Below are 13,193 nucleotides of genomic sequence, written 5' to 3'. Positions count from 1 at the left end.
ATAGACTTAACATTTGCATTATCCCTAAAAGATAACACAAAAGAACATTTATGACATAAAATGTATATGACATAGAAGAATGAAGATACAACTAGAGGAATGTTACGACAGAGTCATTTCCTTTGTATCCTTGTGCCTATGGAGCAACAAGGGTCATCCAAAGAGAGCTTACCAAACAAAGGACATGCCAAGTAGCACATCACAAGAGACCACATTACATGCAAGCAAACACACAAAACAAAGCATCTACTGCATGAATGAGCTTGTCAAGTGCAAATCATTTGTCTCTCAATATTTCTCATCACCATTTAGGGATGGTAGACAAAATGTCAATGGACCTATGACTAGTATATTGGATGACTAAGCTATGTCTAATGTCGAACATGGACCACACTCTAATGATGGATCACAATGTGTATCACTAGGAGCTAAATTTAATGCTTTTGAAAATATCAAAATAAATAACAATTAACATTCTCAATAGTTTTGAAATGATCAAAATCACCATCTAAATTGACCCCAATAGGAGATTTGATAGGAAGAGAAGAAGAATTTCTTGAGATCAACAAATTTAGCTTTCAATGAGGTTGGTTGGGGTAAGGCACCTCTTTAGGTGCGGTAAATGGTAAAGAAGGTTGAGAAGGTTGGACCAGACCAAAATTCAACTACTTAGGAGAGGAATTACTTCTCATTGCAAACTAATGATCCTTGGCATAACATTTTCGTTGGCATTCTCTCATACTATGATTTCATCAATTATGACTTGAAGATTTTGTAGGAGGCTAGGTATCAGTTAACATTAATTCCTTTTCTTTATTTTCTCTAGATATAGGAGGAATGAAAGGAATCACTCAAGGTCAATGAATATAATGAGTTCTATATGGTGTCAACGATTTTTTTCTTTTTCCTTTATAGGACATGGTGGAGGTGGGATCACAACATATATAGTAGGAATTTTAGGAGTAGGAAGGTTTCTTGGTCTAGGATGAGATTCACTTGTTACATGAGGTGTAGCAAGAGCTAAGTACTTCTATATCCATAGACGATGAAGGATTCTCAACGTTAGCAGTCAGAGTGGATCTTGAAAGATTACCTAAGGATAAGTCAGCTATTCTCTTGGCTTTAAAATTTCAGTAGGAAAAGAATCTAGATTATATCTTTACAAGGCTTGATTGGTTGAGGGTTTTGAGGCAAAAAAGTAATCATGGTTAAAGTTTCCACGATTAACTAAGGGTTGGAAAAGACTATGATGTATATTTATAACTAGTACTTTGAAGGGGAATTCAAAACACTTTTTGATTTTGGAAGGGGCTACCTTCATGGAAATGAGCCAAGGATAACCAAACTTCACACAAAATTGGTCCAAGGTAGGGATAATGGCAAAAGGAACATCTAAGCACTTAGAACCAAGCTCAATGGGAAGGGTGATGGAACCTATCGTAGGATAAGTGAAGCCATCATGCACCTTAATCAAGACATCAAATTTATCATGTGTCATGATCTTATTCATGCGTGTAAAGATATTCCTCTGTAATAACATTCACCATACATATTGGATCAATAAGTACTCCACGTCAGAGTTTGTTTTCTATTTTGGCAGTAATGTATAATGGACCATTAGGTGCACTTATGATATCACTTGAGGTAAAGGTGATATTAGGTTTACAGTTAGACTTAGGTTTCTCTTGTTCAATCAAATTCACAACATTATTTTGACTGAAAAAGTCATCTATGACTATATAACCATCATCTTTAAGCTCAACAACATTTGTAAAATGGAAAATCAAAAAATTAGTACAGATTTACAACTTTTAATTAGGTGCCGCTACAAATTTACTCATTACAAAAAAAAATGATAGCTTTAATCTATTCTTTAAAATGTTTAATATGGGGATGTTTAAAAAACATTTTTCAAACATAAGCTCATTAGAGGTCAAATTTAAGTACCTTTGGCGTAATATCTATCAATGAACTTAGAGTTTGCATTTTTGATGTTTGAAAAACGCTTTTCAAACATAAGCCCAAGTGAGGTCAAATTTAAGCACCTTCGGTATAATAGCTATCAATGAACTTCAACTTATATAGCTGAGTTGTCTAGCGAGCAACGAAGCACCTTTTGATTATAACCCATATGTTCTAGCACTTGTTTTTTTTTCTCTTGTCGCTCCTTATACCAATCATATTTAAATAGTTCCATCCAACGTACCATCCCTAGTCATATTTGTTGAAGTCGCACTCAACCTATTTTCATGTTGCAGCTCCTGAATGTTACTTTAACATGGACTTATTCTTATCAGCACACCTAGTTTAATTTAATTCAGTGATGAAGAATCCTTACGGAAACAATAAACAGAATCAAAATAGAATGATGTGATCACAAGAGTATTACCTATTTCATATACTTCAATCTTATCTCCACATTAGTTTATATATAGACACACACAGGAATCTAAATGTTAGATTAAATACCTAGAAGAAATAAACTCAGGAATCTATGAAAGATATACAAAATTACATTAATCTTCATCTCGAAGTTATCTACCGAAATATTGTTGTACATGTCCTACGAACGTAAACAACAACCTATAAATATTGCCACTTACCAACTAACAACTATGGTGTGCATAACAAAATATAAATCTTGTCATTTGCTAAATATCAATCATGGCGCGCCTTTGTCAAGTATGATACAAGATCTACTTAGTCCACACGTCAATTTGTTTGCATAGATTTTTCTCAAGCAATTTCTAAGTTAGTAGAGAATACAAACCATGAGTAAGAACATAGTGGTGTTTCTATCACTGGCTTTATTGCTTTCTTATGGCCAGTGCTACATGCTTCATGGTGAATATGATTACAAAGAGGCTTTATCCAAGTCTATTCTCTTCCTGGAGGCCCAACGATCTGGTAAACTCCCAAAATCTCAACGAGTAAAGTGGAGAGGAGATTCTGCTCTCACAGATGGACAATTGAATGGGGTAAGCCAAATCTTGCAACTTATAACACAGACAGAGGATGCATGAAATTGTTCTCTATAATTTAACAAAAAGAAGTAGAAGTAGATCATGCTATGACTCTTGACTTCATAAAAAATGTTGTATGCAAATGCAGGTTGATCTTGTAGGGGGTTACTACGATGCAGGAGATAATGTAAAATATGGGCTTCCCATGGCATTCACTATCACCACACTGGCTTGGGGGGCATTGCAATATCAGAAAGAGTTGAAAGCTGCAGGAGAGATTCAGAATGTAAGGGACGCTATTAGATGGGGCACTGACTACTTTCTCAAGGCTAGTGCAACTCCAAATCAGATATGGGTTCAGGTACAGCTATCTAAGCTAAGATGCTCAGCATTCATTCAAAATTATGAAAAACTAAGATGTTGATGTTGATACATAAAACAGGTTGGAGATCCCCAGGCAGATCATAGTTGTTGGGAGCGTCCAGAAGATATGGACACTCCTCGAACTCTTTACAAGATTGATAAGGACACCCCTGGAACAGAAATTGCCGCAGAAACTGCTGCAGCCTTGGCTGCCTCCTCTATTGTTTTCAGAGGCTCAGACCCTCATTATTCACATCTTCTTCTTCAACGTTCTAAGTCGGTATGTTATTAGTGATTCGTTATAACCTGTATTGAAAGTGCAACAGTATGTTCCTCTTCATTCTGTATTGCCTGTATTTGATGCTCTTTACAGTGGGAAAACATATACATTTTATGTGTTGTAGATAAAGGATTCATCCGTTTACTGATAGTGATCAAAATTCAATAACTTTTTTTGAAATCAAAAGAGCTCTGTTTAGAAAACAAACAAGCTGACGGGGAAAACTAGGAGATACATGAATTTTCTCATTATACACTCTAAAGGATATTCCTTCTCTCCAGCATAACTTTTCCATTCGTTACTTTCTAATACGATGGATAGAGCTTTTCTATATTAAACATATAAAAATATAATATCAAATTTGAATAAAATATAGATCAAATGGAATCACATCTTGAAAGTCAACGTTGTAAATTAAAATAAATTAAAGGTGGATATGTTACTAATCACCACGAGTTATATTCACAAGAAAATAAGTTAAAGGTGGACATGTTACTAATCACCAAGAGTTCTATTCACAAGAGGAGGAGGGGTTATTTTTAGGTAGTTTGGTCTAGTCAACTATGTGATCCTAGCCATCAATAATAAATTCTCAACTAGTGATTGTGTTCTCCATTATGCTATAATCATGATGGTTTTCAAGTGTAGAGGCATCCCCATTAGCAAGACAAGGTGGCACACAAGGTGGCACAGGAGCAACAATACAAAGGAAATATTCTCATTGCTCAATAATTATGTATTTAAGTGGGAAACCTATAGAGTAATTGTATTAGCTTGCTTATATATTTGTAGTATAACATTAAGAGCATATATTAGCTTTAGTATACAAAGAGAAATGATCATCCAATATAGAAATAGAAAAGAAATCAGTGTTTCTATCATTTCATATGTTTGATAGAATTCCTACTCAAAAAGCATGCCACATTTTGGTGAATATCATAGGCATCTTAAGGTAGTTGGTTAGAATAATCACATGATAAGAAAAATTTCTAGCCAAAACGGCTTGAAGAGATTCTAGATGTCTACAAAAAAAGGATAGAGGGGGGAAGGAATACTAAATGGATAAGGTGAGATCCAATAGTAAGACCTTAATATGTGAGTCACCAAACAATGTTAGTTCATCTTTAGGTTGCAAAAATATAAACCAAACTATTTAAAACCTACATGACACCATTGAGTGGTAGTGAATTGGTAGTGACACCATGCCACCATATTGAGGTTCAAAGCCATGGATACGTGAAGAGAGTGCCATAAATAACCCTACAAGAGTTTGTAGTTTTTAAAGGATTGTTTAGATACCACATCGAATCCTTCCATTAGTGTGAAATGTACTAAATCTCAATGCAACATTTATGTAGGCATTGTTTTCATAATTGTTCATTTAAAGACTTTAAATTATAATTAAGAAGCCTATATTTAGGTTTATATTTAGGCCAAGATAGCTACTTCATAGTTACTTTAAAGAGAAGAGGTCTAAAAGAAGTAGATCACTCAATTAAAAATAATTAGATGTTTTGGTCTTGAAATCATTCCCTTTCAAGACAAGCCATGATTCAATGACTTCGCCTTGGGCTTCCAAATAGTTTTTGTAGTAAACATGCTATGAATTTTCACTAGTTCCTATATGAAAAAATGACCAAAAGGCGTAGACCTTTCTAACCCTACCTACTATAACAAATTTAAGAAGCAATTCACAATTCTTGAAGATGATTTTCCAATCTTTGCATGGCCTTCCAGGCAATAAATTATCCATTTGATCCACAAGGCTAGTCCATGTTTGTGAGTATTAATAAGGACCAAACCACTAAATCTATGCAAGAGACAATAAAATTCCTAAGCAACTTGATGGAGTTATTTATCTTCCTCCAAAGCTCTTGGTCAATCTTTCCAACTTTTGGTAAGAGGATTTTGAAGGAGCCTGGTAGGAAAAATAGTGCACATGTACTGGTTACATGAACTTTAGAACAAATCTAAAATTTCCTAACTAGAGAAAGAGGGCTAGTAAGGAAAAAGTGTAGTTTATTCTTTATATGAGTCCAAATGTCTTAATTAAGAGTTGTAGAAAAGGATTATAAAGAAAAAAGAATACCTAGAAATTTTAAAAAATTTACTATGGTAAATCATTTTCTAAGAAAGCAAACCCAACAGGTTTTAATAAAAGTATATTGATGATAGAATCAAGTCTTTTGCCGCTAAATAAAGGAACTAAAACTAAGGAAAAATATATTTATCTACACCACAAGGCATGGATCATGTTATTTATTCTTAAATAAAAGAGTGTAGGAGTCATGAGTAAAATAACAATTAACAAGAGACTAGTGTTTGGAAGGGTTATGTACTTGTAACCCTATATTGTTGTAACCTGATTAAAAATGAAAATCCAAATCCTTCAGTTGTAAGAACATATAGACCTATATAAATACAAAAGCATTGGCATATGGAATGGAAGAGAGAAAAAAGAGGATGATTCTAAAACAATAATAGTGAGATAGGTTGAGGCTTCCAAAAAAGGGACATGTAAGTGACTATATAAAGTTAAAACTAAATCCAAGAGCTAGAAGCATGGATAAAATTTAAACAACCATTCAATGTGGTGATAGGCTTTAGCAAAGTCAATTTTGATAAAAGTAGTTCATTTTTTATAACGATGAGATCATTTTGTATGTTATTAAATAAAAATAATATGCTCATATATCTATTTTTGAGCAAGAATTAGTTTCTTCAATCTAAGCATTTAGTGCAACCAAGTGACAAATGTGAAGGACAATAGCTTTAAAAATAATCTTATAGGAACTATACAATATAGAAATATGAACTAATTATAAATTTTATCAATATTTATCAACATTATTATGCATTTAATATATCCTTTAATCATAATATCACCTATGGAACCTATTGTAAATTTTTCCATGGAAATCTAGAGTAGATCAAGTTGAATAGTGTCCCATAAATAATTATAGATCTTTCTTGAAAAACCATCATATTAGAAACTTTTCCATTACCCATAAATGTTTTTTCTTCGCGAAGATTTGTTAATATGAGTTTTTGCTCACAAAGGTTCCATTATGCAATGGAGAACCTATAAGTACTACACTCAAACACAAGTGAATGGGTTTCTTAGATACACAAGAAAGCATTGAATCCTAAAAATATGTTGTTAATGGAACAAACATTATTGGAGAATATCAATAATATTAAAGAGGACTTGTTAGCCTTCTTTAATATGCTTTATTATCTAAACAATATTGAATATTGAAAGGGTTGAAAAACATTTGTGGAAGTATTATTTCGAATTTTTAGCCAATACAAATAGGGCTTGATTTGAGCTCCTTGAGGTATATGATTATCAACAATTTACTTTTGTTTTCAAGGCTAAGAAATGTGCAATTAAAAAGTTGTAAAAAATTGAAACACGTCTAGCTTAGAAATGACACAATGGAGCTCAAAGGTGGTGGTGTCATATGAGAGATAGTAGAATAAAAACAAAACAAATATTAACCATAAATTCTCAAGGAATAAACAATCCATTTGATGGCATCATTCTACCATTGGATCTAGCCTATCCCGTGAGTCAAATATGACTTTCTAAATGCATTGAATATGGTCCAACATGGGACTATGACTCAATAATGACATGTCGAGGTAAAATGTTATTTTTTAACATTTGGGCACAATATTTTTCATTCGATACAAAACCAAATAAAATATTTATATAAAAGGATAAGTGTCTAATAACTAATTGATATTTATTGAAAATAACTATCAAAAACATTTTTGAGTAACATTTGGTAAGTGCAATGACAAAAAAAATGTAGGAATTTGATTAATATTATTGAAATAAGTTGATATATATTTGCGAAATATGGTTTCTCTATCAATGAAATAACTTGAATCCGATGTCTAAGGTTAAATCCATTGGTTTGGTTCAAATTACAATTATCAGTTTGTTCTCTCCATCTAGATTTGATCTTGCATAATATGAAATTCTACTTAATACTTGACTAATCTTTATCCACATTGCTATTTCTTAATATTTGAGGGTTAGGCATATTTAGTAGTACCTTGGAAGGGTCATCATTGTTTCAAAAAGAAGCATATATCTTAGGTTAACAAATAAAATGTGTAAATGATTGCAGAAATAAAGCAAGCATCCTAAAATGATGTATGCAAATCTGTTACTCCTTTTAAAGCACAAAGTTCAAATGTTTTGATATTGATTGTTGATCAGGTTCTCTAAGATGAGAGTTAACTTGTGAATTCTATATGTGTAATAGAATGCTATTGATTACATTTAAATACTAGTACATAGCATCAAATTTCACACAATATGTATTTATTTAGTTGATTTGGGAAAATCAAAGGTTTTAGCTAGCTAAGTTTTTATTATAAATTTTTTAAAAGACCCTAAAGATCAAGTCTGTCATCATGGGATCAATCCCACAGACTTACAAAAATGACCTTGGGTGAAAAAATAATCAAATCTAAATGTCCAATGCTTAGAATTGGAATATGTAAAGGATAGAGGAATGAGTGCAATTCCACACAAGATTACTCCAGTTATTGATATATACATGTATTAAACTATTTTCTTCAAATAAAAACAAAACTACTTATCAACATACGAATTTTACCATTACACATATACAAATGAATCTGATTAGTTCCATGCCAAGAAATACATTTATTTCTTAGTTTGAATAGTTGCTTTCATAGATATATAGGAAAGTAAAATAAGAATTGTAAATTTGTTTATTTATTAAATTTAAATAATATTGTTTAAATATAAACTACTAAGTTTCACCATTTTGGTTGCAGCTTTTTTCCTTTGCAAACCAATATAATGGCTCCTACCAGGGAGAGTGTCCCTTCTATTGTTCTTACTCTGGCTATATGGTAAGGAAGAACTCAAACTTTGACTGCTTTTTTATTAGTTTTGAGTAAAATAAAGTTATGTTTGTTTATATAACAGGATGAGCTTCTCTGGGCTGCATCTTGGCTTTACAAAGCTACCAGATCTGCAAACTATTCTGACTATATAAAAGCACAGAGTTCTCTAAATGCATATGTTACTGAATTCAGTTGGGATCTCAAATATGCTGGAGCTCAAGTACTTCTCACCAGTGTAAGTGATTATTATTGTAGTTTATGATGGAAAAGTATGTAAACATAAATTTTATCCCATCTTCATTTTACAGATTCACTCCTTGCGCTAGAATATTTTTCCTAACTTATGCAACTCACAAACCATTTCAATCAATTAGTTGTATTTCCAAGGCGATTCTCAATTCTCGGGCTACAGAAGCTATGCCGAAAGTTTCATCTGTTCAGTTCTTCCACAAAGTCCAATTCGTTCGATTCATAGGACACCAGGTTAGCTCAAGAATTTTACAGAACATCCAATCATAATAAATTTATTTATTAGTATTTTGTTTCTGGATTTGATTGTGTGGGATATTTTTGTATCAACATTTTGAATCACATTTTGTAATTCATCATCAGAATAGAAGAGTTATAAAAGAAAAAATAATGAATCACGAAATGTGATTCGAAACATTGATGCAAAACAATCCTATACAATTAAATCCAGAAACAAAAGATACGAATCTCAATATACTATAGAAATCTAATCTCTCTAAATCTATTTATGTTCTAAAACTAACATATAATGTAACTTGAATCTTGTTACAGGAGGGTTGATGTACATTAGAGATGGTGTAAATAGTCAATATGTTACTAGTGCCTCCCTTTTACTCTCAGTCTATAGTGACTTACTATATGCCAATAACCAGACAATTACCTGTGGTAACGTTCAATTCAATGAATCCCATGTTATGAATTTTGTAAAGATACAGGTAAGTGATTGTCAAAATGTCTTATAAAATATGCATACGGTAGTTCTATGATAATGAGTTTAGTTCTAACATTAGAATTTTAATTAACTTTTGCAGGCAGATTATTTATTAGGGAGGAATCCTTTGAATATTTCATATATGGTAGGATATAGTAACAATTATCCAGAGCAAGCACATCATAGAGGATCATCTATAGTTTCTATTCACCAACACCCACAGAAGATCTCATGCGGTGATGGTTTCAGTGACTGGTTCAATAGAAATGCTTCCAATCCAAATCTATTGACGGGAGCAGTGGTGGGAGGACCAGATAGAAATGACCACTTTACAGATATTAGGTCTCAATATACCATGGTTGAACCTACAACATACATAAACTCTCCTCTTGTTGGAGTTCTTGCAAAACTTTATTCCGTTACTTGCAAGAAGAAATTGTTATGTTGATTAATTGGTCTACTAAACATGTAAATATTAAAATAATATTTATTATTAATATGTAAATATTAAATTAATATTTATTATTAATCTTTTAGCTGATCCTATCATTGAGATGAATAAATTGTTTATATTCTTATGAATAATCTAATTATACATTATATTGGATAGGATTTACTTGAAAAATATATCATATAATGTATAAAATAATTAATAAAATTTAGAATATTTTTTAATTAAATTATGTCGTGTCTATTTTGACAAGGTTTTCTTTAATATATTAATTAGTGTGTATGTTGGTATATTATTTCATTGAAGTTAAAAAAGAACCTAATCCCTCCCCCCCCTCTTTATCTATACACTTGAAAACTCTAGACCCAATTTATGTTATTCATTATTCATCATCTTGTTTTGAATTTGCTACTATGGAATTGATCTTGATCAATCTCAAACACTCATATTTGAAACCAATAAACTTGAATCTTAAATTTTAATTTGGGCCAATGCTCCCTCTTTCCTACTAGCCAATATAAGCCAACTAAAGCATAAATTATTTCAATTGGATGTTAGGATGGTCTATTTAAAGATGCACCCTAGTTTAAAAATATTTGTCTAGATCCAAGAGCGTTCATGATACATCTATAGAGAGAATAATTCATAGTTCATGCTTTCCTACTACCATTAATGCTTGGTAATCAATATGAAATTTGTCTATGTAGGAGATCAATCAAAGAACAAGAAAATCTTCTTACAAATATTTCCAATGGTGTCTCTTAACGCTACCCCACTTAGACAAGTGTATTTAAGATTAAGGTGAATAAATTTTGATCAATAGATCTCAGTTATGTTATTTCTATAGGGAACATCAAATCTACATTCATTAGGTTAACTTCCATAGAAACAAATATTAGATTCAAAGGCACAAATATTAAATTTATATATAGGCCTTGAATATGATAGTTGACAATCAATTCCATTCTCATGATGTCAACATCTAATAAATTTAGTTTTCTTAACGAAATGGTGAATCAATTATAAATATTTATCAAAACCATTACTTCATCAAATCTACGTCTAAGTACTATTTTATTTATTTATTTTTATTTAGCTACCCATTCATTTTTATATTTATTAAATTAAAAGTAATCTTTAATATCTCTAAATCTTACACTCTCATTGTTGATTAATTATTTTCTCTAGAATATGAGACTCTCTTCTAGTAGAATGGAAAACTATATGCTCAATTTCATAGTTATTTCCCTTTGCTGTCTCATTTCCCTCCCCGTTTCTATCTCTCTAACATGAAACACGTAAAAGGATATTTTTAGTGTTTCCTTTCAAAACTTTTGTTGACCCATGCTACCTTTCCCTAATTTAGTATTTTCCTCATGTCACTTTAGTTACCTATTTAGCCACATAAAAAAAATTTGGTTCCATATGTGCGGTATTCCCTCTCTCCCAAACTTGTCATTGTTGTCTATTTTTTGTTGTTGCATTTGTTGGAGTTGATAATTAGCCCCACTTAGAAATCACCAATAAGCAAAATGCCTATGACATTTGAAAAGAAGAGGCAATGATTGTATGCTATTCCACCTTGAAAGAGATTGATCCAAAGAGGAATTTGATATTGAGATTAATCTATAAATAAATTAGATAGATTGTAATGAATACAATGAATGCTTGTAAAAACATAAAGATAAAACCATAGATAAAAACCATAGGAGATTATCAAACTAGAGTATGAAAAGTGTCTTAATCATATGACTTGAAAAACTCACCTATAATTAGCTCAATCGCATAATAGAAAAACACTCCTAAGTTTACCTTAAGTCAATAAAGTAATAAGGAACTTAATTAGATAATCATTAGATGATTATTCTAATTAATCCAACACCCTCCTTTAATATCAATTTAGGGAGAAGCTAAAAATCTAATGAAGAATGCAAAGATGGATGGGTTTTAGCTACAAAGGTGGGTTAGATACCCATGTACAAACAAAATAAATCTCTCATAACTAGAGAAAAGGAAAAAACCACATGAGAAAATACTCATCTCCAATAGATAGAAAATGAAATAAATGCACAAATGAGAAAAGGATAGAAGGACTCAATGTGACCCCATAAGAGAGAGAAAAGGAGGATCAGAATTTCCTATAAAGAAGTAGCTCTTTTGCTAGCCTATGAACACTTGAAGATAGATCAAGATCCACATCATACAGACAACGTTTCTCCCCTTACGAAGAAACAAATCCACCCATAAACTCAAACAATTAGGAATCCAAATGTAAATGATGTGTGCCTCTAAAAACTACTCGGATATCTTCATGTTGAAATGAGATGATGCCGATTTTGAAACTTGTGAAGATTAATGTGGAACAAGATCCATGAGTGAAGTGTTTTCATAGCTTGAAGAATGGAGTTTCAGAGCCGAAGACGTTTCAAGAAAGAACCTTGGCAAGGAAGAAGGGGAAGAGGGTTGTAGAAAGGTAAAAGTCTTCCTTGGCATCCACCGCAAAGGGTTTGGGAGGATCAGCAAAGGCATCCTTTTATTTTTTATGAAAACAGGGGGAACGGACCAGAAAATTTGAAGAGGAAGAGATCTCCTCAACAGAAGGGGCTATGCGGAGACCTTCTCTAGTTATGTTGGGGGATTTCAACAAATTGCCAAGATGTTTTGGAGGCCAAAATTTAACCACAAGAGCAAAGATTTTCATCCAAGGGATTCTAATGGAAAATATAAAAAGGATTTCAGTCAACATCGAAGATGAGGAATGGAAATATATAGTTTAAATGCTGAGAGAGAAGGGTTTCTTCATCAAGTGGGTGGGAGATTGGCCAGCTTTCATGAGAGTTAAAAAATTGTATGAAGAGCTTTGGGGAATAGATTGTATAGTTAAGACCCTTCCGAATGGTTTCTTGTCGGTGATCTGCGAGGGTTCAAAAAGTAAAGAGTGTATCCTGAATGGTGGTCCTTATATGTTGGGGGACATTGGAGTTTATATTAAAGACTGGGAGTAGAATTTTGATCCTTTTACAGCAACAATAGAAGAGGTTCCCATTTGGATCTACCTGTACAACCTACCCATATAATGTTGGGAAACTAAAACTCTTCAACATATAGGGAACAAGTTGGGAAGGTTTTTAAAAGCGGATGAAGCCGTGGAGAAAAAGGATCTTAGTGTCTAAACTTGTATTTACATTATGTGGCGCCCAATCCCTCCACTGCTTAAGCAAATAGAACTGATTTCATATGAAGGTATTTGGGTCCAGAAGATTGAAGTGGAAGACATTATTGAAA

General features: G+C 32.3%; 1 protein-coding gene across 1 annotated transcript; it reads left to right on the top strand.

Annotated features, from left to right (window-relative positions):
* The first annotated feature begins 2,795 nt into the window (after positions 1-2,795).
* On the top strand, positions 2,796-9,905 carry LOC131043271 (endoglucanase 16-like). The gene is made up of 8 exons (XM_057976465.2): positions 2,796-2,978; positions 3,112-3,324; positions 3,406-3,606; positions 8,425-8,502; positions 8,579-8,731; positions 8,871-8,979; positions 9,298-9,461; positions 9,558-9,905. The coding sequence occupies exons 1-8, from the start codon at positions 2,835-2,837 to the stop codon at positions 9,903-9,905; spliced, it is 1,410 nt and encodes a 469-aa protein (XP_057832448.2). The 5' UTR covers positions 2,796-2,834.
* Positions 9,906-13,193: the final 3,288 nt, after the last annotated feature.

This window comes from Cryptomeria japonica, chromosome 5 (genome assembly GCF_030272615.1).
Source record: "Cryptomeria japonica chromosome 5, Sugi_1.0, whole genome shotgun sequence".
NCBI lineage: Eukaryota > Viridiplantae > Streptophyta > Pinopsida > Cupressales > Cupressaceae > Cryptomeria > Cryptomeria japonica.
Note: the sequence above shows the minus strand (reverse complement) of the source record. Positions and strands in the feature narration are given on the sequence as shown.